This window comes from Drosophila busckii, chromosome 2R (genome assembly GCF_011750605.1).
Source record: "Drosophila busckii strain San Diego stock center, stock number 13000-0081.31 chromosome 2R, ASM1175060v1, whole genome shotgun sequence".
In the NCBI taxonomy this organism is placed as follows: Eukaryota; Metazoa; Arthropoda; class Insecta; order Diptera; family Drosophilidae; genus Drosophila; species Drosophila busckii.
The window spans coordinates 19,394,690-19,420,085 of NC_046605.1; the positions used below are offsets into that span (position 1 = coordinate 19,394,690).

The following is a 25,396-nucleotide window of genomic DNA, read 5'->3' on the forward strand; positions in this document are numbered from 1 at the left end:
GCCAGATATATGTAACTACATTAATAGAGCAATTAATGCTAAGCGCCCACAAGCTAAACGCAGAGACAGATAACAAGATTTCAGATTGTCGTAAGCCCCATGGACCACCTACCTGGCCATATAAAATCGCTGTAGCTTTAATTATATGCAGAGAAATGAAAACAAACGCGTCTTGTGTATAATTTAAATGTTTATTAATTTATTTTAACTTGTGCATTATTTTTTATTTTTTTCTTCGAATTTATTATACAAAAGCACGCAGAGCAGAGTGGAGCTGGAACTTCTGGCTGCTTCGAGTGAATCGCGTGCCTCCCATGAGTAGCGGGGGGGAGTAGTTGGGGGGGACTAGAATATTTTACAACTTAATTGTTTTAGCAACTTTAAGCACTAAACTTACACGCTATAGCATAAATATAAATATTATTAATAGTTAAATATAAGAATTGCCCTAAGTTGGCTCTGTCGACGCTGACGCTGACGCTGACGCTGACGCTGACGCTGACGCCGACGCCGACGCCGCTGCCGCTGCTGAGGCCTCCTGCAGCTCTTGCAGCTCCTCCTCCTCACGCGTCAGCGGTATCGTCGAATGATTGTAGAGTCCTTGGGCCATCAGCTGCAGCGCCAGCGGATTTTTGGTGCCACTGGATTTTTTCAGCTTGGCGCGTTTGTTCTGAAACCAAATCTTGATCTGCGCCTCGTTCAGGCCCAGCTCGCCGCTCAGCTGCTGGCGACGCTTCTCGGTCAGATAGCGATTCTCATTGAACTCATGCTGCCAAAGAAAAGAAAGAGACAGTAAGAGACTGAGAGCTTGGTGAGCTCTGGCGGACTCACCTTTAGTCTGGCCAGCTGTGTGCCGCTGAAGGCAGTGCGTGGACGCTTGTCCTCGGGCACGGCAGCGCTGTCTGCATCGGACTTGTCGCCGCTGCCGCTGCCCGCTGCACTCGACGTCGACGGCTTCTTGGGCTTGCGCGTACGCGGACCTGCAAACGGGAACGGAACGGGAAGGTCATAAAAATTCCAGCGTACGCTTAATGGCCGTAACATGACTGGACTCTGGACTCGCTCCTGGGCTACTGGGCTGCCAACTCATCGCGTAAACATAAATCCTGCTGCTCATATAAGCGCCGCCCTTGGCCAGCAATTAATTCACATTTAAATGCCAACCCCCAGGGCTAACAACCAGCCCAACCACCCACACCCCCTCACACTGAAGACTGAAAACAATTAAAGTTTCCAAAAATTTGCGCGCGTCATTTTCCAAAAAGTAATCAACGCAATGACTTTTGACTGTGGCTAATTTCCACACCCCACCCAACCCCACCCCACCCCACTTGAGTCTAGGCTGTCTTCACTTGTCTCGACTTGAGTTGTCTTGTATTTAATTAACAGCCAGCGCGGCAGACAAGCGCAGAGAATCTAATATTTGTCTATAGACAGCCTCCCCCGCCCCCAGGCATGCCACGCCCACTTTTGGCCCAAAAGTTGCGACTTAAGAAATAGTTGCGTCTGAAATGAAGCAATTATGAGGTTTTACTAATGGCCATGGCCAACACCGCAAGTTGACCACAAGCGGCTGCCAACACCAAAAACTATTTTCTAATTTAAGCTGCACATTCATCATAAGGGAGAAACGACTATTGGATACGCATATTTTCAGTCCGTAAGGGTTTAGAATTTTCTAATTTTGTTGCCAAAATATTTAAGCTAAGACGCTTTGGAAACTTTAAGTATTCTCAAATCTAATATTGAATCATAGCTGTTAAATAATGATTAGCATCATAATCATTGCTAATTAGATTATTATTTTTAATCACTTTTGGATGAGGATTATTCAAATTTGAAATTAATCTATAATAATCCAAATATTACTTTTGATTATCTTAAAAAATACTCAACAAAGGAATAAGACTCCAATAAAAAAAATAAAAGTGCTGCACTATTTGTTGATCGCAAGCTTAAGATTGATATATAGTTTATATATTTGTTCAGACCTTAAACTGCACTAACTATTTCCAAATATTTCTTATAAATGAATAATTTTTGAATAATTTTTATTTAAATATTTTAGTTTAGTTTCGAACTAACTAAGAATTATTCCAAATATTTCCTATACATGAATAATTTTGGAATAATTTTAAGTTAGTTCAGTTTAAGTTATGTCCAAATTTGACTAATTTTGAAGAATTTGTTTTAATATTTGGATAATTATGATAATTTATAATTTGTTTTTATTATTTCAACTCGCAATCTATGAGTAATCGCAGAATTTTCTAGCAGTTGCTTTATATAATCATTACGATTAATTGGCATAAATAATTAAATTGATTAGTAATACCAATCGCAATGTAACAGCTATGAATCAAATAAATAGCTAATAATTTAAAGAAATTCTATATAAAACTTTGTATTTTAACTCTTTCTATTAATCCCATAATTTTGTAGATATTGCAGCTTCTAAAATAATTCCCAATACTTCATCATCGAGTTAACTTTGCTATCAAAAATTAAACTGAATCCATTACTAAATTTAGCTATAATATGTTATAACAAATTTCTATAAAAATTCTGCCTGTCTGTTCAACTATAAATTCCATTTCTCATAGAGTCCGAGTCCATCTTCATGCCTCAAGTCCGTCCACTTTATTATGTTGCACTTTGTACTTACTTCGACCTGCAATGAGAAGAGAGTAGGAGAAATAAGATTAAACATTATTTTTAGTTGAGCTACGTTTTCGCTAGACAGTTGAAAATTAAATTTGCTTTTAACGCGAATCAATAAAATATCACAAAATTGATTAAATTCCACGACGCCAGCAAAAGTTGCGCAACGTGCAAGAATTTGGCCTGGCTAAGTAAAAAGGAAGAAGGACTAAGGCCAATCGACGTGGCTCAGAGTTGTGGAACAACCTTCAAAATAAATGTACCGACACTAATGGCAACCAAGTCATGCCCCAAGTTAAATCGTTGGAAAAATTGAACAAATCAATTTTGTCAACAAAATGCCGAAGCTGCCAAACGGGCGCGAAATTAAACCAAAAAATAAAATAGTCGACAACAAACAAAAAAAACAAAGTAAATGTCAGAAAATAACACAAGACGTGTTTGCACGTGTTTATTCGTATGCGAGGGGGAGGGGGGAGTGGGCGGATTGCCGAGGTGTTATCACGGTTTTAAATTTCACACGCAGCCCGACAACAATAAAAAATAAAAAAAAAAAAGCAGAGAGAACCAGAACAGACCTTGAACCTGTCAGACAGCCGGGAGACGGCGACCAGCGCGAGAACTGGGAACTGGGAACTGGCAACTCATGCCGCGTCATAGGTCACCACCCAGCTGGGAACGCATGTTGCCTGGCAGATAAGCCGGCTACAAGTTGCATACCAAGGCGTCGCAAGGACATTGCCAAGGGGTTGCCCTAAGGACTCGCGTTGGCGTTGGCAGGTTGCCAGTTGCTATTTCCGCTGCTGCCACCCTCTTCACTCTTCACTCCTCACTTCAGCTGGAACTTTAGCTTGGGCTTGGGCTTGGGCGTCGAAAATCTGTTTGGGCCCATTGTGGAAAATTGTGATTTATAGCGTGTTAAATTTTTCATTGCTTTGACACAATAAAAGTTTCAATGTTGTCCTTAGACGATGCTGGAGACGGAGACGGAATGGGAGGTTTTGCCAAATTGGCTTTAATAGAAATTTTATGAACTCAATCAAGATATATATATCAAGCAATCAGCAGAGAAATTCAAACAAATTGTTATTGTATGAGAAACTTAAAGAGTTTAATGCAAATTGTGCGATAAGAAAAGCAAAAGAAACTGACGAAAGTTATTTGAATTTAGACTAAGACAAAAGTTTAGCTTAAAGTTTAGTTATAAGAGTGGGCAGCAGTTTAAACATTCACCAGAGCATTAATTTAATTATCAGTATTAAATACATTAACTAAAATATCTAACATTTAATAAAACTGAACTTAAGCACTTTTTTTTTCATTTGTTTATTCTTAGTCTTTAACTAAACAAACTCAAGTCAAGCATAAGCAAATTATTTAATTTTAAGCGGTAGATTAGCTGAAAAATGTGTTTAAGTCTATTCAAAATTCTTTGCTGAAATTCAACAGCAAACAGTTTTAATTAGCGAGCGTGCACTGTAACCTTGGCGACTCTTTGCTTTGCTTTTGAAGAAGTTCACTCAGTTCGTTTTAAATAAAAAACTAAGCATAGAACTAAAAAAAACACTTGCAGCTAGACTTGAGGCTAGCCAAAGAACATGCAAGCAGCAGCAGAGCGACAACAACTCTTAGCCAAGTTAACATACAGAGCCAAGAGCCGACTGGCAACGCATTCACATAAATTGCATTTTTTTCTCTCGCTCATTTGCAGTCGAGCTGAGCTTAAACAACAACTGACAAACCAAAGGAAAAAAAAGGAGAAGAAAAGGAAGATGTCTTCATCTGTTGACTGTTGCAGCAAGTTGGCTAAAAGCAACAAGCTGCCAGCTGCCAATAAAAAGCAAAGCAAGTCGCAGCTACAAGTCGAAGTCGTGTCCCATATGCTCGCATATGTTTAAATGAAGCGCATTTGTTATATATATTTATGCTTAACATGAGTTTGCAAATGCCCAAAAACAGACGCAGCAGCAGCAGCACCAGCAGTTGCCACATGCCACATGCCGCATGAGTGCGCAAAATGATGCGAGAACGCCACCAGTTGCTGCATTGAGATTCTTTTTAGTAGGAGTTGGCCTCTGGTCTCTCGCTTAAAAGCTTAGCATGCAACTCTCCGAGACTTGAAATTGACTTATAAAGATCTCAAACTAACGGGCCACACACACAGTTTCCAGTTGCCAGTGCCAGTTGGTCGACCTCGTCGTCGTCGTCGTCGTCGTCACTGGGGAGCCAGAGCCGGTCCGGTCGTCCGACTCAGACTTGGGACTTGGCGTGTGGTGGTTCTTCGAGCTTCACTTCATGTAAACGATCTGTTTGACAGTCTCTGTTGCTTTAGTTTAATTTTCTTGGTTCTCTCGCTTGTTCGGGCAGCTTGTTGTATCTTAATCTAACGATCATCAGTCGGCTCATTAATAGGCCATAAAAACAACACGTCGCCCCCCACCCCCACCCTATGGAACTTCGAAATTCGAAAAGTATGAAAAGTGAAAGTTGATTTATTGTTAGCTATCACAATAAATTGAGCGCATGATGAAATGCATTCCTCAAGTCAGTCAACATGAGCTGCTCAAACTGAAATATGAATATCTAATTTTTATGTGGGCAGCGCTGTTGACTTGGCAGCGCATCAATTTAACTAATGGTAATCGATATCGTTTTGAATTCGAATCAAATTATTAAGGTTAACAGCTTTTTGTTAAGAGTTTATGTTTTTCAAAAAAAAAACTGTAAAATTCAGTAAACTATAAACAAAAGCATAAAAATATAAATATTGCTTAACAGTATATAGCTATAAATGTAAAACTGTTGCTTAACAGAAAACTGTTAACATAACAGAACAAAGCAGATTTATAACATTTGAAATAAAGGGAGAAAAGTTTGAATTTTGCAAAAATTGTATTTGAAATAATTCTGATTCGAACGTATTTTGTATTAATTATTTATAATTATTTGCAATATACATTGTACAAAACTTTACGCTATTAAAATAAATTAATATGAATAAACATCTATTCGTTAAGATATTTGCAATCCAAACTCAAAATCCTTTGATTATTGTAGCAGCTAAGGAACTTAATTTCTCGGCTAAATACAACAATTTGACAGAATTGTTCATCAAAAGATTTATTTATATTATAGCATATCAATTTGAATAAATTGCACAGCACTAATTATAGCAATGAATTTGATTTGCAATAATTTAGCTTTATATAAGTTAATTCAATGGCTTTTCACAGCAATGTCGCTTTCATCCTTTGAAGATCTATTGTCTGCCTATTCTCATTTTTTATTATTTATTTATAATTATTTTAAATATAAATTTTAAATAGGACACGTGCATAAAAAAGCTTTAATTAATATAAATTAATATTAATATACATATATTTCCAATAGAAATTCAAAATCATTTGATAATTACAGCTGAGTACAACAGTTTCTTTATCAAAAGATTTCTTTATATTTTATTTCTTTTGTGTTTTAATATAAATGAAGCAATAATAAACATAAATTGAAGAGCAATAATTATAGCAATGAATTTGATTTGCAATAATTTAGCTTCATATAAATGAATTCAACTGCCATTCGTCGCTTACGTTCTTTGAAGATCTATTGTCTGTCTAATGGTATTTCCTTTTGCATGTGGCAGGCACCCACACGAATGAATCAAAGTATTTTCCGCTGGGCGCATTTGACAGGCAAATTAACGCTGCGGTTGTGATTGGCAAATGTCTGAGCCATTAGAATCGATGATGATGATGATGATGATGATTGACATGACGATCGATTTGATCGCACGTTAATTGAAATGATTGACGCGGCGCAGTCACAGTGGCAATAAGAGTTGCCACAGCTACAGTTGCAACTGCAACTGCAGTAGCTGTGGCAGTTGCAGTTGCAGCAATCATAAGCAGCAATACACAAGCTTATCGCTGATTGCGGTGTTGCCCCGACTGACAAACGATGCCGCAGACAGACTGTCAACGGTTTGTCTATCGCTCAATCGCTTGGCCTGACTCTGGCTTTGGCCTGGCTTTGGCTTTGGCTTAGCTCGCAACTTGGCTTAAATCAAAAATAGATATTTGCGCGCTAAATGGCAACAGATTGTTGGCCCGACCAAGTTGTTGGCGGCGTTTCGCTTTTGTATTGCCGCCAGCAACATTCCAGCGCATAATTTGCGCTGTCACATGAAAATATTTAGATATATTTTTAATTGCTCTATCAATATGCACTCATATCGCTGATTGTTGTTGCTTCCTTGCTGCTGCTGCTGTAGTCGTTGCCTGCTGCCATGCATAGCAATTGGCCAACTTGTCTAGGGCGTCAAGACATGTTGCAACAGCCGCAGCCAGTGCCACAGCCAAGTTGAAAAGGCGAGTGAAAGGTGACTGCTAATTATGCAAAGCATATTTTACGCAAATTGATATGTAAATTCAACTAAACTGTGAGCTTACAAGCTTTATGCTGAGCAATAAATGTTTGAAAAATAGTGAAAAAAATGTATATTTATAAAATGCTTAAATATAGCACAATATAATAATCAATATTTTATACTGATGCATAAATAAACAAAAGATTTGATAGTAAAAACAAATTAGCTTAAATTAAATTTAATGCAATTTATTATAAAATATAAAGAAACAAGTGGACAGATTAAAGTTGGGCGCCAACAACATTTAAATACACTTTGACAGGGTATCGCAACAAACACACACATGCACTCACAAACACATACACACAAACAGCTAACGCGTCACAGCTCGTTTTTTCGCTGTAGCGTCGAGCAGCGACGCCGCCGCTGCGTCGGCAGCGACGTGTATGCGCGTCAAGCACTGCACCCCGCTGTCATATTGAAAAATTGAAATGCTAATATTCCTAAGTTATTTTCCGACTTTTTAAAAAAAAAAAAAAAAAAAAAAAAAAAAAAAAAAAAAAAAAAAAAAAAATCTTTCAGTTAGTCGAAAACTGGACTAGGCAAGTTTGTGATTTATTTCAGATTTTAAAGATTTTGTGCTGCCTTATATAACGTTTTTTTCGATTTGCGGGCTAACAATTTAACTAAAAAAAAAATAAAAGCGTAGTGTCCTGGATATAAGCACCTACATACCAAATTTGGTTGCTCGTAGTCTTATAGTTGCTGAGGACACCACTCATCAGACGGGACAGACGGACGGGACGGGCAGACACATGGCTATATCGACTCAGCTCGTCATACGTTATGGGGTCTGCCACGCCTCCTTCTCCCTGTTACATAATTTGAGCACTTCATAATACCCTTTTTCCATTTTTTACAAAAATGTCAAAGTGTATAAAAACATTATACGCATATTTTTTAACTATTAACAAATATGAATAATATGTGTAAAAATATATTTTAAATATGTGAATTAAATATTAGCTAAAATACCAGCTTTTAATATTTTAAATGCATATGTAACAATTTATTTATTATGAATTTCAAGTAAGCAACAAATACTGTAGACTGAGAGAAAAATGTGTAAAAATATTTCAAATTAAAAACATATTAAAGAAATTAAATCCATTTGCAAAAAAATCTTAAATTTGTGAAAAATCGAATATGCTAAGCAGCAAATGTGTAAAAAAAAATATTTTAAATATACTCTGATATAAATATTAGCTAAAAAAAAAAAGATTAATATTTTAAATGCATATTTAACAATTTATTTAGTATAGACATGAATTGTAATAAACAAATACTGCAAACTGAGACAAAAATGCTTAAAAACAATTTTAAGTTAAAAAATATATAAAAAATTCATTTCAAAAAAGTTTTTAAAGCTGTATAACTGTCTATAAATTTTTATAATAATTTTAAATCAAATATGCAGAGCAGCAAACAAAAGAGTTTAAAAATTATAGAAATAAATTAAATTCAAGCCAATAATTAAATAAGTTAAAATATATTAAAAAATTTAAATCCATTGCAATAAGTCTTTAAATTTGACAAATTGTGTTTTTTATAAATTAAGAAACGTATACGCTAACCAAGTGTGTAAAATAGAAAGTTTAAAAATATATAAAAAAAACAAGTGGACAGGTTAAAGTTGGGCGCCACACACATTAAATACACCTTTGACTAGGTTATCGCAACAAACACACGCAATGCACTCACCAACACATACACACAAAACAGCAACCGCGTCACAGCTCGTTTTCGTTTTTAGCGTCAGCAGCGACGTTTGTATAGCGCGTCAGCACGTGCACCCCGCTGTCGATATTGAAAATGAAATGTGAATAATTCCTATTATTATCCGATCGTTTAGAAATTTTCACAATCGGTCGAAAACATGACTAAGCAATTTATTTCATTTCAGATTTTTTTACTGCCTTATATATCGGTTTTTTTCGATGCGGGGGAAGGGGAGGAAATAAAAAAAAATAAAATAAGCGTAGTGTCCTGGATATACACCTACATACCAGATTGGTTGCTCTAGCTCTTGTATTTGCTGAGATACACGCATTCATAGTTGCTGAGAAACATGCACGACGGACGGACAGACGGACATGGCTATATCGACTCAGCTCGTTGATACTTTATGGGTCTGCCACGCCTTCTCCCTGTTACATACATTTGAGCAACTTCATAATACCCTTTTTCCCATTTTTTACAAAAATGTCAAAGTGTATAAAAAATTAATGCCATGCAATAAATTTTAAAATTTCCAAGCAATGTTATGTAGTAATAAAAAAAAATGTGTTCAATGCCTTAGCTGGTGGCAACACCGCGTTGAAACAACTTCATTTAACCTTCTGCAATTTTCACACTCACGCCTTAGCGCTTGAGCTGGCAAAGCTAAAGCCAGAGACAGAGCCGAACTCATAAGATTGGATTGGATCGTATCTGGTGCTGGTGCTGGTGCTGGTGCTGGTATTAATTTCACATCGCCATCGATTGCTGACCGCAGTCTCCACTGCTGGGGAGACTGGGAGACATGAACAAATTGCAGACCACATTTTCCGCTGATATTAGCAAACAATTTCATTAAGCCAAAGCTGCAATCGATACGCGCCGCGACCCGCAAACTGAGGCAAGAGCAATAGTTGCTGCCACCTGATGGCGGCGGCAACAGCGACATCGATACGATCATCGGCTAATGTAGCTGATCTTTATCGTTTGTGTAGCATTTGTATTGCTGCTGCTTAGCTGGCAGAGTCTGGCTAATAGACTCGTCGTTGGCTTTGCTTTTGCAATTTGAGGTGTGAACATTTTACGCTTCTATGAATATTTCGACTAAATTAACAACAATGAGTTGCCCTCACTACTAGGGTTTCTCAATTAACGCAATCGTAGCAACAATTAATACGCCAAGCTAAGCTTTCACTCGAGCCAGCGAACTTATCAGCGATCTTGATTGATCTTCAAAGCGTTTCCAGCGCTCAAGACCACCCCAAAGTTTGTATGTCTGTCTGTCTGTTTGTTTATTCGGTTGCCATAAAATACAAAACTAAAGCAAAGGCGCTAGCTTTTCAAAAGAGCCAAGAACACGCTTCAGTCCAAACTAATGAATATTAAGATTACACACAAAGCAACATTGAAAACAAAGTCAAGACTCGTCGCGCTCGTCTCGACTTTTGACCCAAACTGAGACGAGCTGGAGCTGTAGCTGGAGCTGGAGCTGGAGCACGCGGCAGCCAACAAAATAATTTGTAGATCAATAAATGTTCGCTTTATGGCTCTATTAGTGGCCCATTCTGCGCTTTCATGCTGATAGCCTCTCCGCCTTCAGTGCACATTTTAATTACGAGCCCAGACCCCAGCCCAAGCTCCAGCCACGAACGTCGTGTGCGGTTCGCAGAGTCAAAGTCAGAGTCAGAGTCGGAGTCAGAGCATAACCGAACTGAAAAAACAAATATGCGAATAAGTATGTTCACACCATGCCTACCCAACATTAACATCAATCTTCCACGGATCAAAAGATGCAAAACACTTGAGGACCACACCGATCATCATGACGCAGTCGCCGTTGCCGTCGCCGTCGCCGTCGAAGACTCCAAAAACGCAGACGCCGACGCCGACACACGATCATTATGATGAAGATGATGATCGCAAATGCGCATTGATGCAGAAGATACAAAAATATACTAAAAACAACAAAAAAAATGAAAACCAAGACGCAGACAAAGTCTCAAACTGTATAGAGAGTTACACACTCCAAGCCAAGAGCTTAAGTTGGGCAGCCAAGATCAGTGTCTGTGGCTTCAGCTGGGGTCTGGGCTTGGGCTTGGGCTTGGCGCTGGGTCAGTCCAGATCGGCTGTCAATGCGCTGCTCCAAAAAGAGGCGAGCATATTTATTAAATAAAAGCTAAATTCAAATATTAATAGACTAAGCAGCAAAGTAATTTTCAACAGACGAGCAGAAACTTGAAAAATGTGCATATTAATAATTAATATGTATTACTTAGCATGAAATATAAATCAATAAAATATTCTAAGCAAATTTATTTAATGATAAATAAACTATTCTGTAGAATAAGCTTGAAATTCTAAGTCAAAGTAATTTTAGTAAAAAGAGCAAAAGTAAAACCTAGAAATCAATATATTTTATATATTTAAAATGCTCTGTAATAATACATATAATAATGAATAAATTATTAAGCAGCTCAAAATTAGCTTAAAATTCTACAGATTTTAGTAAGAAATAGTTTGATAAAAATATATTATATACATATTGTAAAATAAAAAAAGAAACAAAATAATTAATATAATACAAGTATTGTCTTGGTGTTTTTAAATAAAATCAAATAACTAAAAGATTTTATTTTCTTTCTATTTTCTTATAATTTTCGATTTGAATATTATTTTTCTTTAAACAAGATATCTCATAAAATGGCCAAACAAGTCGTACGAGCCTTGAAAGTTTCGTGTAGCGCATGCAGCATGTTAAATCTGAAAATGTCTTAATAAAACAATTAATAGCACAGCTGAGCTCATAAGTTTTTATGCTGAGCGCATGATCACAAGAGCTTTGAGCACAGGAGCGCATTCAATTGCAAGCGGGTTGGGCGCTGTCAAGTAATTAAAGCGTAGCTGAGATACAAAAGCACTCAAATAAATGTGAACTATTTTGTTGCAAACTATTTGTTTACTTTTTTTTTTGATTTTGCTTCGACTGCGCTCCTGTAATTTTTTATGTTCAACGCCGCTCGTATATCGTGTACGTACTATAAAGTAATTGAAAAGCACAACAGATTGTTTTAAATATCAGCCAAGAGCCGCCCAGGTTGACCACCTGTGCGTTGAAGCCGCTGCGGATTTATGGCTGGCAGCTGATCCCCCACAGTTGCGTTCGGCACATTCGCTCTCTTTTACGCCAAGAGCGGAGAGCGAAGAGCGAAGAGAGAGAGTTGAGCTCAGCCTCGGCGCTCTTATGCTAATTTCGAAAAGTTACAGTCGCGGCTACAGCAAAAGCCGAAGTCGAAGTTGAAGTCGCAGTCGCTGTCGCCGTCGCAGTTGAAGCGAAGCTTCGAGACCATGTGGACCACACACGTTGAGCAATTCGCATGTGTGTGTGAGCGAGAGAGCGCGCGAGCTGCTTTTATGAGCTCGAAGTATTCGCCACTGGGTTTTTGCTTTGATAAATTATCGATAAAATGCTGCGATCACTTTTAATTTGGTTTAGTTTACCTACCGCATTCTTGGCCAAATTAAAACTCACACACATATACACACACATATACACACGCCCAGCAACAAAAAGAGTTTGGAAGCTGCCGAACTAAAAGATCAGCGACTGCGACTGCGACTTTGCCACGGCTGCTGTTGTTAATTAAGTTATCAAAGTTTTTATGACGTCAGCAGCTCTTAGTATGTATGTGTGTGTGTGTGTGTGTGTGTGTGTGTGTGAGGCAGCTGGCGCCAGTTGGGGCATGTGGATCGCCTGACAATTTCCGTTGCCCGCTTGGCATGCTGACAATGCAACAAAGCAAGAAGCAGCAAAGAACAAAAACGAAGCTGAGATACTCTCTAGATGAAAAGATAAAATTTAAATATTGTGAGCTACATAAATTATGAACAATTCTGCTTATAAACAAATAGGCAATGCTGTCTATTTTATAGACTAAACTAGTTCGTAGCGATTTCGAGCCAACACTTGAGACTTCAAGTTCAGTTCATTGAGCTTCGCGAATTCTCACGCTGCGCTGCTTGGCGACATTTAATTATACAAGAGTTTGTTTTTGTTTTCGTCTTTGGCGATGCTCTGCACGCTTGACTTTAATTAAGTAATTAGTAACAAGACAAACAAACAAACACACACACACACGCATATTAAAAACAAACAAAGGCACGAACTGAGCAAAAAAAAAAAATGCAATTCAATTTTGTTTGTAATCTGTGCTTCAATTTCAACTGTCATCTGAGCTAAAGTCTGTCTACCCCACACACACACACTCACACACACACACATACAAACAAAGTTTGTTAGCTATCTCGCTCTAGCTGTTTGTTATCCTTTTTGGACAGCGTAACTGTAAAACTGTCATTTGTCTATTTTTAACAGACACGCCGACATGAAGGATTTAATTAAATTCAACTCGAGCTGACAGCTTCCATGGCTGAGCGTACGCTTTGATAGCTTTTATCTCTCGCTTGCTCACTAGCGCTATCTCGCTTGCACATGCTCATTCGGCTGCGTGTGGGTGTCACTGAGGGTTAGCAGTACTCGCTCTTCTGTGTGTCTGTGTGTGTGTGCGCTCAGTTTTCGATTTGTTGCATTCACTTTTCAGCTTTCAATTTGAAGTTGAAGTGGAAGTTGCTGCTTCAAATTGATTTCGTCATGCGAAAAGCAAACAAAGTAAATTAAATATGCAACAGCAAAAGCAGCTAGAAAAATTGCCAAGCTAACTATAAATATAAAGAAACAAATTAGTTCAAGCTTAGCTTTAATCTAAATTTAAAATTTTATCTTATTGATTGGGCTTTGCCTATTGAATACAATTTTTTAATTTTATTTATAGAAAATTTCTTTTACCATTAATTGTTCTTACTCAATAGAGCAATAGATAATTAATAAATAAATAATAGTTCAAGCTTAGCTTTAATCTAAATTTTAAATTTAATCTTAGACATGATTTGGTTGAATTGAATACAAATTTTTGTGTTTTACTTTTTAAATAAAAAAATAATTAAACTTCAGCACTTCTTGTTTGATTTCTAGCTTCAACTATAAATTGTTGCTGGCAAACTTGTTTCAAAACAATTCACACACTATTAAATCAAAGCTAATGACTCACTTTACAGTTAATTACATTCCAGGTAAAGCTAATAGACAACTTCAGTTCAAATATACCGCCCATCCCGCCCCGCCCCGCGCGTCGGCACAAATTTAGCCAAAACAATTGCCAAACTCAATTAGGCTGAATGAAAATGTCACAGTCATAATTTTATGAGTCAAATTGCTTGACTGACTGCAACAGCAGCAACAACAGCAATAGCAACAACAGCAACAACAACAATGGCAACAAGCAGCAATCAGCGCCAGTTAGTTGCATGCCACATACAACAAAAGCAGCAGCAACTAACGTTTGCATACGCTATAAAAAAATAAAAAACACACGACTGGCGTTGCTAGCATAATTAAGAACACGAATTGGCCAAGTTAATAGACACACACACGTACACACACACACATATGAGCGCTTGTGGCTGCAACTCGTTGGCAGCGTCAATCAGTCAACATGGCAGCAATTTGGTGGTTAAAAGCCGCAAGACTCTTTTCAGATAAACGCCTAGGCCAGCAACTGACTTGGAGTCTCCCCTGCCCCTGCCCCTGCCCCTTCCCCCCACCCCTTCTTACTGTCTTGTTGTTGCTGTTGCTGCTGCTGCTGCTGCTGCTTTGGCCATTTATGAAATTAAGTTATTTTGCTCATGGGGCGCAATTGCAGCTGCAGCTGCTGCCAACAGCAACAGCAACAGCAACAACAACAACAGCAACTGATGTCAGCCACTTTTAAATGAGTTATTAGCTTCAAGTTGACGATTTTAGCGCTCGTCGTGGCCTGGCAACAAGTTTTGCGCCCAATGTTGTTGTCTATGAGTTATGGCAACGCCCATTTAAGTGGCCAACACTTGCGCAACAACAACAACAATAATAAAAATATAAAAAACCGCAGCTTGGCCAAAATGGCAGCAACGTACCCCTACCCTCCCCCCAACATACCGCAAAGCATTTTATTTTTCACGCCCATCATAAGCAGCGCATCAAAAACACTAAACACACCACCGAGCTACAAATTGCCGCAGCTTCCGCTTGTGGCATGCCACCCACCCACCCACTTGGGTCACCCTCACAGCTTGCCACAGTCTGTTGAGTGTGTGTCGACAAGATAAGCCGCATTCATGAGCCCATTTAAGCACTCGAGGGCCCCAGACGCGTGGCAGGCAACATAAGTTAAGCTCTTGGTAACAGTTTGGCTTTGTTTGCTGCTTGTTTTATTGAATTTAAATAAACTGCCAGCCATGAAATTGCTCAAGAATAAAATATATGCATACGATTGTAGTCAAATTTACAGCTATATAGCTTTGAAGTAGCTATAAATTTATTAAGTCAATAGCTGTAAGTAAAAGTTGAGCTACTTTGAAATTATTTGATTGTTAAGCTCTTTGAAATTTTAAGAAAATATTAAGTATTCAATTTAAATTAAAAGTAAAAGTAGCCTATATAAAAATAAAAATTATAAGACTTTCTGCAAAATAAGTTTGACTTTTAGGCATTCGATTTCAGTTAAAGTTTGATGCAATTAATTTTTAACACACTTTGCAAATTTAATTTAATAAATTTAAAGGAATTTCCTCTCAGATATATGAACATTATGTACATATTATATATACATATGTGAATTGAAATTTAAGTTAATATTAAACAGCTTTGGATGCATTTAATTTGTAATACACTTTTAAGCTTTTATAAAATATGAAAAGATAAAAAAATTGATGACATTTTATTTAGCTAATTTCATTTATAAATTCGAAATAATTTATAGACTGTTATTATAGTCGAGTCGTCGAGTAGCTAACACTCACCATCTTTAGTTATTATATTAGTTTGTATAATAATTAAGCTATATAAATAAATTCAGTTGTTGCTCTGCTGATTTTCTATTTACTTTAGCGCATTTAATCTTTGCTTTAAGCAACTGTTAACTATTTGGTTAAATAACAAATATGCTCAAATTAAATTCCTCTCTCTTTTTTTTCACCCTCTTGCTGTCTGCAGCTCACTTTTCATCCCTTTTTAAGCGAATTACCGCCCCCCAATGTGAGCTTTTAATCTGCATTGATTGTCGTGTAAATTAATTAAAAGCAAAAGCGCGCAACTTTGGGCAACTTGTTGAGCAAAATGTAAACCCATCAATCGCCAAGCTGACTGACATCGCATTTCAGTTTCAGAGAGAGAGAGAGAGAGAGAGAGAGAGAGAGTGGGTGCTTTTTATTTAAATTCAATTGTTTGGGGGCTAAATTAAATTGTGTGCCATTTGTTATGCTCAGCCTATGTAAATTGATATTGCTTTTGTTTGGCAAACAGTGCGTATGCGTAATATATGCCAAACAGCAATTACATGCCAATTACATAACTACAGGCTATAGCTAGCTGACAAGCTGAGCTCAGTTTACGCTCAGTGAGTGTTTGAGTGCATTCATTATTTAAAACTGGCAATTGTCACATGTGATTGTTGCTGCCTTTGTTGTTACAACTGCCACTGGGCTTGTTAACACGTAGCCGTTCGATATATTTTATGCTGTGCTCTGTGTGTTTGTAGACAGCACGGCCACAGAATATTAATTACAAATGCATTGTCTGAGTCTGAGTCTGGGGCCGAGTTTCTCACATTGATTGATACGCATTTGACCGATCGATCGAGCAGTTGTGCAACATTTTTATTGAAATTGCAAGCAATTTATGCACGCAATTAAGGCGAGAGCTGAGCTGAGCTGATGCTGAACTGATGCTGCAAGACTCTGTGGCATGCAACTAAATTTGTCTTTGACTGCCACATGCACTGCATGCGCAATCACAGAGCGACTTCGAACTCGGACTCATTAAGGCGAGCAAACTGAAATGAATTTCAGGCGTTTATTGCTCAAAATGCATCAGCAGCAGCAACTGAGGCAACAACTGAGGCAACTTTGCTGGCTGGCGCCATGAATAAAGAAATTAGCGCCATAAACTATGTGGGGAATTTGGCTTAGAAAGTCCAGCGCGTCCGTTCGCTGCAATTTATAACGCTTGCCACGTTTATGGGCGCCCCAGCTGCAACTCATGTTGCAACATTGCAAAATCCATGCTGCAATATGCAATAAACATAAATCAAGTGCAGCAACAATGCATCAAATAAAACATTTTAAAAAGATAAATTTCATCAATAAAATGCTTTTGGCTTTGCTTTACTTTCAATTCAAAATAACAACCATAAATATTCCAGACCGCTCAGCAGTTGATTAACTAAACTAATTAATGCCACACATAAACTAAATGCTTTCTCCGCTGCTCAGCTGCTCCAGCTTCCCCCCTCCCCCCACTAATTATGTCTGGGCAACGTCATAACAATAATTCTTAAAGCGGACCCCGCGCGATCAACATGCGCGATAAGCTATCAGCAATATTTGTATCTAAACATGTAGCCCAACATGCATTTGTGTGTATTAGTGTGTGTGTGTGTGTGCATGTATACAAAAAGATGTCTCATCTTTGGGCTTAATTACTTGCACGCGTGCTAGAAATTTATATGAGCAGCCCAAGCCCCTACCACTCTCTTTCTCACTCTCTTCCCTGCTCTCTTGCTTCGGTTTGGCGACACTTGTGCCTGTGTGTGTGTGTGTCTCTTGGTCTCGCGTAGCGAAAGACGTCTCACTTAGTCTTGGGCAACTGCCAGCTGCAACGTAAGCTAACTTCACCTACGCAAACAACAACAATATATAATTTTAATTATTATTATTATTTAAAATAAATAATTGTTAATTTTTCATTTTTAATTATTGTGCCAAATTGAATACTGTTTTATATTTTGTAGCGTATTCAACAGTCATCAGGTCCAACTTTTCATTTTAATTCTCTTAGTTTTTTTTTTTTGCTAAAATGTCTTTTCTCTGATTTCTTAAGCACATGTTTAATGATTTTTTTTTGCTGCTGCTGCTGCAGCTGACAACACATGTACAAGAATTTGCATGTTGCTGTTGCTGTTGAGGACCCACAGCAGCGTCTTTTGTTTGCTTAATTAACACATTTAATATTTGGCAGCTCACAATGAAAATAATCTTACATCTGCATCGACGACTGACAAGCCTTTCACTTGTGTGTGTGTGTACATATGTACATATGTATGTAAGTATCATTGTGTCTTTTGTACAGAGTCATAAACAAAAGCTGAAAACTGCTGCTGATGAGTTCATTAGCGAACTTATTTTCAACCTCAAATTAAACTTAATGCGAAATGATCGTCATCAACAAAGCAAACAAAGAATCAAGGCGCAAAAAGTAAACAACTGAAAGACAGACAGAGCGACAGACGGACAGCTGTAAAAAGGGGAGCAACAACTATGATGAAGAAAAAAATGTTTTAATTTGCAGCTTCTGCCCATTTGAGCGGAAAAAATCAAAGGCGTAAATGCCGAAAAAGCAACAACAAGAAGAACAAGACGACAACGGGCAATGCTCAATTTACGCTGATCGTTGAAGTTCAAGTCGACCTCGCAGCGCAGCGCAGTCGCAGTCGCGCAGTCTCTAACATATGCAGGCTCCAACATGCTGGCAGCGCCGAATGAGAGCGCAAAAAGTAGGGAGCAAGTGCAGATTACATGAGTTGAGAGCGCGCGCACACACACACACAGCTGAACATCCGTTTTGTATTGGCGACAGAGTCCCCCGTCCCATGCACTCTTCATCTTCGGCTCGCGCTCTTCGCTACTGTCGCTCGCTGTTATTAATAAAGACCACACATTTTGACAACGAGCAGACCACCCAAGTGCAGCTGCGCTGCCGCTCGCTGCGTCGACTGCAACTGTCGCTGCCGCTGCTCATAGCTGCTGCCCTTTGCATGCTTTTGCAATTTAAAGGCTCCGCTTAATTATATGCGAGGTCGCACTGCCGCTTACAGTTGTTATTCTTGCTCTTTTTGTTGTTGTTATTTAATTCCCCAATGCTCACAGAGAAATGCAAATTGCTTTAAATGCAACCCCCACGAGCCGCCGCCGCCGCGCGTTGCGATGCGATGCGCACTGAAGAGCGGCGAGAGCGAGATGCCTATCGGTGTTTTGTAATTACAATTGAGGGTAAATATTTATGGCCGACCGCTGTTTGCGTGTGGTCAGAGCCATGCCCACGCCCCCCGCCCCACACTTCACCTAGAGCGGGGCTATATCGTTATCGTTGACATGTTGCAATGGCGCCCACCAGTTAATAAAAATGTCAACTGAAACTGGTAATATGCAAATAAACCAAGAAAACCAAGCACGCAAAAAAAAAAAAACTATAAGAAAACAGCAGCAGCAGCAACAACAACAACGGCAGCTAATCCACAGTCAATCGAGAATTATATTAGGCGCTTCAACAAAAACAGAAGCAGCTAACAACAACTAAACCAAATCAGGTGGAATTACACTATGCTACAAATTAAAATAAGTTACTAGGTATAAAAGAATATTTTGACAGCAATTCATTTTTTGGTTTGAGACTTGAATTTAAGTTCACATTATAAAATTGTATTTCTATTTGAAAATATTTAACTGAAAAATTAAAATATTAAAATAAATTAAAGAGTTTGTTTTAGTTTAGCAGTTTATCAAACTTAAAATTTATCTCAACATGAATAAGAATGAATAAGACTTTGGGAATAATTGCATTTTGACCATTTCATTACATCAATAAATAGAATAAAAATATTTATAGTTTTTTTCTCATTTTTATAAATATTTTAGCTTTTTGACTAAATCATCAATTTTAAATGAAACAGTTTATAAATTTTTTAATCTTGAATACTTTACTTTTTGTCTTAATGTGCGAAATTTCTGCTGCAACTAAAACTTTGTGTTATGTCTTAACTTGAACTATTTGCTTGCTGCGCAGTGTAGTTGCTGTTGTTGTTAGTGACCTTCATTTACAGCCGCTAGCAGCAGCAGCAACAAACAACAGCAGAACGACAACAGCGACAACAACAACAGCAACGAATAAGCAAAGGAACAAACCCAAAGGACCACCCCTAATGCAGTGGAGACGTTATGGCTTTGGCTACATCAGCAGCTTCTTTGGTGGTCCTGCTCCCATTGTTGGCGGATTTGCCAAACTTTAACGCCGACTGGACTGCATATAAGCCCGATCCCGATGCTGCTGCTGCTGCTTGAGGGCAGCGACTGGTTTTAGTGAGTCACACAGCCCCAGAGCTGAAGCAAAAGACAGAGGGAACTCCTAGTCTGTGTGTGTGTGTGTGTGTGTATGTGTGTGGTCTACGCTGACGTACTGAATCATCAAGACAGCGCCACGAAAAGAGCCGCAGCCGCAGCATAAGCTGAAGCAGAACATGTTGAACATCATGATGAGGTTTGCTTGTGTGTGCTCGCTCTCGCTCACTCTCTATCTCTCTCTCTCTCTCTCTCTCTCTCTCTGTCTATCTGGGGCTGTGTTGCGGGTGCGTCTTTTGGTCACTGATCTGAGCATGGGCTGCGATCGCGGTACAGATCTCCAATTAGCCTGCCTTCTGGTTGATGACTTAATTAAGTCTGTGTGGCGCCTGCTTGTTGTTGCTGCTGCTTCTTCTTCCCATTCTGCTGCTGCTGCTGTTCGATTTCGATTGATTTCATACAGTCGCGGCCACTTGCATAGGCACACACACACACACACAAAGCAAGAGACAGACAGACAGAGCGCGACTGCGACTTGTCTAGGGGAAGCATCGAGAGATGATTTATGCGCTAATCCCTTTGACATGCAGCCCCCAATCCAGTGCCAAGTGTCTGCGACATGTTTGTGAAATCTTTTGGCAAATCTGGGAGTCGTCGGCATGCGCTTTGAAGACTGCTCCCTCCCCAAGCTGGTGGCTGGCTGGTGGCTGGCTGGGTGGCCATTTGAAGTGGGTGTCGTTCCAGCGTGTAAATGAGCTTCTAGTTTCACTTTAATGGCTCTTACAATGGAAACTGTGTGCGGTCGGTCGCTCCTCGTGGCAGTTGGCTGACTCACATGGTGGCCAAGCTGTCGCTTAACTTTTTTACACGACACAAGACACAGCAGTGGGCGTGGCACTCTGGGCTTTTAATGGATTTTTAATGACAAAAACATTTGGTCGCCGCCAGTTGTTTTTAAGTGAAAAATAACTCATTTTTCGTGTGGCCACAAAACAAAACCAAACAAAACAAAAGGCAAAATGCATTGAACCTAGTAATCAAATAATCATATGCTAATCATACGCACTTATATCAGCCATATAACCGACTAATGTCAACAAATTCACAAACGATTTCAGCTCAGTTACAGTCCCAGTAAGAACACCCACAGTTTAGTGGCTATTAACTGGAGCGCAATGATTCGCTCATTTAGTTATTAACTAGCAGCTGCTGCTGCTACTGCTGCTGCCTTTGTGAGCGTTTGTTTATTTGCTGCCGTTTGTCAGCTTAACTTGCTTGACTGCAGCAACAAACACGCATCACCAATTGTTTGTTAATACCCTGTAAATAATTTTAAAGTTCGGCTATATGCATTAGCTAACGAACAAACAGGCTGCGAACTATAATTAAGAAAATTAAGAAGAAATGCAAATGGACTATCTTATATTGTTTAAAAATTGTTTCTAATTTTTAAAATTATTTAAAAATAGTGGAAAAATAAAAACATTTCAATTATTATAATAAAAACAGACTGCGAACTTTAATTAAAAAAAGAAGAAATGAAAATGGATTATTTTATATTGTTCAAAAATGTTTCTGATTTAAAAATTATTTTAAAATAGGGCAAAAATATATGCTTTTGAATAATAATTCTAAAAAAAAACTGATCATAAATTTTTGAATGAAGTAAAAATTTCTAAACTTATTTCTACTTGTAATTTGTTGTAATAAAATTAGAATTTAAATAGCTTTTTAATTTTAAATAATAAGAAAAGAATGCTTACGCTTTTGTTTATATTTTAAATTTAAATTTTTATATTTTTCGCTTTATAGCGTATTTTGAAAGTCTACTGCAGCTTAGCACATTTTATTCCATTATAATGTGGCTCGTTTGCCACATGGCAGCAATTGTTGTCGTCGTTGCGTTACCTCCTCTATTTACCTGCTGCAGCAACAGCCCACCTCACCCCTCACCCTTCACCCCACACCCCCTTCCTTGGCCTCTTAGACATACAAACAAACTGTCAGCTTGCCATTTTTCAGCTGATGGATTTTACATTACACACACACACAGACACAGACACACACACATACATAGACACGCTGTTGTTTATTATTTATTCATGTGGGTTAATTGAATGAAAAGGTCATACAAACTTTGGAATTGCTTAGGCAGCTACTGCGCATCGCTGCAACTTGAAATTTGAAGTGAATTTTCCGAAACAAAAATGTTAACGAGAAATCTAAAATTTTAAGTATTCCAATGTAATTGAGCGGCGCAAAGTGAAACTGAAACTGAAACTCTATTTAATTGCTGATAATCAAGTGTTTTAGTTTGAATTAAGTTAATGGGTTCTGGTTTTCGTTTATTCAATATAAATCACTAGCTACGAGTAAAACTTCTGAGGAATCTTTAAAGTGCTGGGAAGTCTATAAATTACACTTTAGGTTTTGAAATAATTAAATTGAACATAAGTAGCCCAAAACTTCAAACAAATGAAGTAAAATTCAAAAAACTTACGCGATACTTTTATTTATTATTTGAATTAAATTCTAACCAATTCAATAATGGATAAAGCAGCTTAAGTCGAGCATAGCCGATAGTATGAGACGCTATAAAAATCTCATGAGCATCACTTAACCCACTGTTGACACTTTTAATGAAAAGCTAACAATTAGACAAGCTCTAATTGTGATGGATTAAACTAAAACGGAAATTCTTAGCTGGGCTGACAGCAATTAGTGCAACGATAATTGAGTCATTTAGTAGCTTAAACTAGTGCCTGATTAAAGTCTAACCACAGTTGTCAAGTTTAATTGTAGAACAAACTGCACGTTTTGTGTTAAATGTGCAATCAATGATTAGCAACAATTATGGCGACAACAACAATTGCATTGTCCATTTTTGATGGCAGCTGTGTGGCAATTACATTTACACAATTACAATTACAATTACACACACGTGTAAGCCAAAGAAATGAGTCGCCATTTGAGTGATGGCACCTTGAAAGTCTCAAACTCAAACTCAAACTCAAGAACTCAAGTTGAGCAACTTGAGGAACCCAAAAATGAAAAAGCGAACAATTAACACCTGCTCAGCTGCTTTGGCTGGCGCGCGAAACGGCAGCGACAACAATAATAAATAATAATTGCTTCAATGGACAAAACATGGCCAACAAACGCACACACACACACACACACGCACACACCTGCAACATCAGCAGCAGCAGCAACAGTCAGCTGGGAACTGTGATGGCGTTTGGCTTGTTGAAATTTTAAATTTTTTGGGCTCTGTGCCACTGCGGCGGCTGCTACGACACACGACACCAGCAACAGCAACAACAACAACAGCAACAACAACACCTACAACAGCAATAGCTACAACTCAACATGCGCACAACAACATCATTAAGTTTAAAACATTACTTACAAGCAAACAAATAAATAAATAAAAAATGAAGAAAATGTTTTTTAGTTTGCTTGTCTATCTATTTTTTTTTTTTTTTGTTTGTCTCTTGTGCATAAAAAATAAAAATGTAAACGCTGCGTTGACCATTAAAAAGACATTAAATGCTTGTAAATAAATATAAAACAAAAACTTGTGGGCAACAACAACTCACACGACTAACAAGAGCTCTGAGTATTGTATTTCCCAAAAAAAATATATTTGCGTGGGCTGATTAAAACTATGGAATAGATTGCTTACATTTTCCATTAAAAATTAAGTTTCATAAGTCAAAACTTTAGGCTTTGATTTTTAATTTTAATTTAATGCTAAACCCAAGACTATAAATTTGAAATAAATATTTTAAGCATCTAAGCTAAATTCTCTAAATTTGCTTTTAGACATAGATTCCTTTTCTAGCAGCTTCGCATAATTTTTTTATTTTACAATTTAACTAAATATTTCAAGCAATAAAATTTCTCTAGTTACTGCGCCTCCCCTCTAGGGATTTCTGTAGCAATTGCCTCTTGTATTGCCTCTCATACTTTTATTTGTTTGCTTGCTCCACTGTAATTAGTGTTAAGCCACAATTTATGCAGCAAATCAAAACTAAATGTGCAATAAATTTGCCTTAAAGCCACAAATTGCCATAGCAACTAAAACAGTTGCTTTCCCACAAATGCAAAAGATTAACCGCAAGCCCAAAAATCAACAATAAAAATAAGAAGCAGGCAGCAGCTGAGAACGCGAGAGTCCTTGGGGCCAAGCGCCAGACAAGGCCGGAACCGTCAACTAAATGCAGATGAACATCGTAAAGCATTGAAATGTGGGTCTCTCTTGGTCTGAAGCCAAGTACCACACGCATATCCAATTATTTAAATCCAAAAAAATAAAAAAAAAAAAAAAAGGGCTGACTACGTTGATAATGAAATGTTTCAATCAAAGGCAGTTAAATCATTTAAATGGGGACCCAACTGTTCGACTGAAAAACTAACTGCGAATAATAAAAATATGATTACGAGCTATAAATGCAAAATACTCGCATATTGAAATTGCAGGCAGCAGGAAATGGCCCAAACTGTTAGCGGCATTCAGAGCAGAAGCCGCAGCAGCTCAAGCAGATGTTTTATTTTTGTTTTTGTTTTTGTTTTGGGGGCAATTGCTAAGGACCAGAAGCGCTTCACTCTGGGGACAACTTGTTAATGGACAACATTCTTCTGATTGAAGTAGCAGTTGGAACTGCGCACCGATCGGGAACTGGGAACTGGGAACTTGGGGTTTCTCCTCAGCTATGTTTGCTACAAGTTCGAATTGTGTTTGTGAATTTCGTTTTTTTGTTTTGTTCCATTTGTTTTGCTTTTCATGCGATCTCTCGTATTAATTGAACAATCAGTTGCTTGTCAACAAGATGTTCTTGCATAATTTGCCTACAGTGAAGCCGCACATGATGAAATGCAAATGCAAAGCGTTTTGCAACACTGCAAATTAATAATTAGCATAACAGACTACAGACTAATGAATAAAAAATGCTCAACATTTAATTTGCATATTTATTTTTTAAAATAAATGACATATCCAACACTAAATAACAGTGTTGGTCAACACTTGGTTACAAACTCATTTGTTTTTGTGCCTTAAATTCATTTCAATTCACTTAAACATTTATTTTGTATATTTGCCAGCAATTCGTCTTAGCGTGTGCCCACCGTACTTTGGCTCAACCTTCTCAATTAGAACAGATTTTAGACAAACTGTCACAGCTACACGCTTATTACACAATTTTCACATATTTGTGTACAATTTTTTATTACCAATCGGTCCGTCCGTCCGTCCGTCCGTCCTTATTTTGTGGTTAAGCGATTTTGTAGCTTCGATTGCAATTGCTTTATACGATTGTTTTTTATACACGACACATTGCTGTTTATAGGCAGCAGCAAAAAAATTGAACACGCAAAGAATAAATA

General features: G+C 37.9%; 1 protein-coding gene across 1 annotated transcript in view; it reads right to left on the bottom strand.

Moving 5' to 3' along the window:
- Positions 1-217: 217 nt before the first annotated feature.
- LOC108594994 (homeobox protein invected) overlaps positions 218-25,396 on the bottom strand; it is a 41,953-nt gene continuing 16,774 nt past the window's right edge. The window contains exons 2-4 of the mRNA XM_017980127.1: positions 2,666-2,671; positions 832-980; positions 218-769 (exon numbers count right to left, since the gene is read on the bottom strand). Coding sequence (XP_017835616.1) covers positions 449-769; positions 832-980; positions 2,666-2,671 — 476 coding nt within the window. The 3' untranslated portion in view covers positions 218-448. The remainder of the gene's footprint in view (positions 770-831; positions 981-2,665; positions 2,672-25,396) is intronic.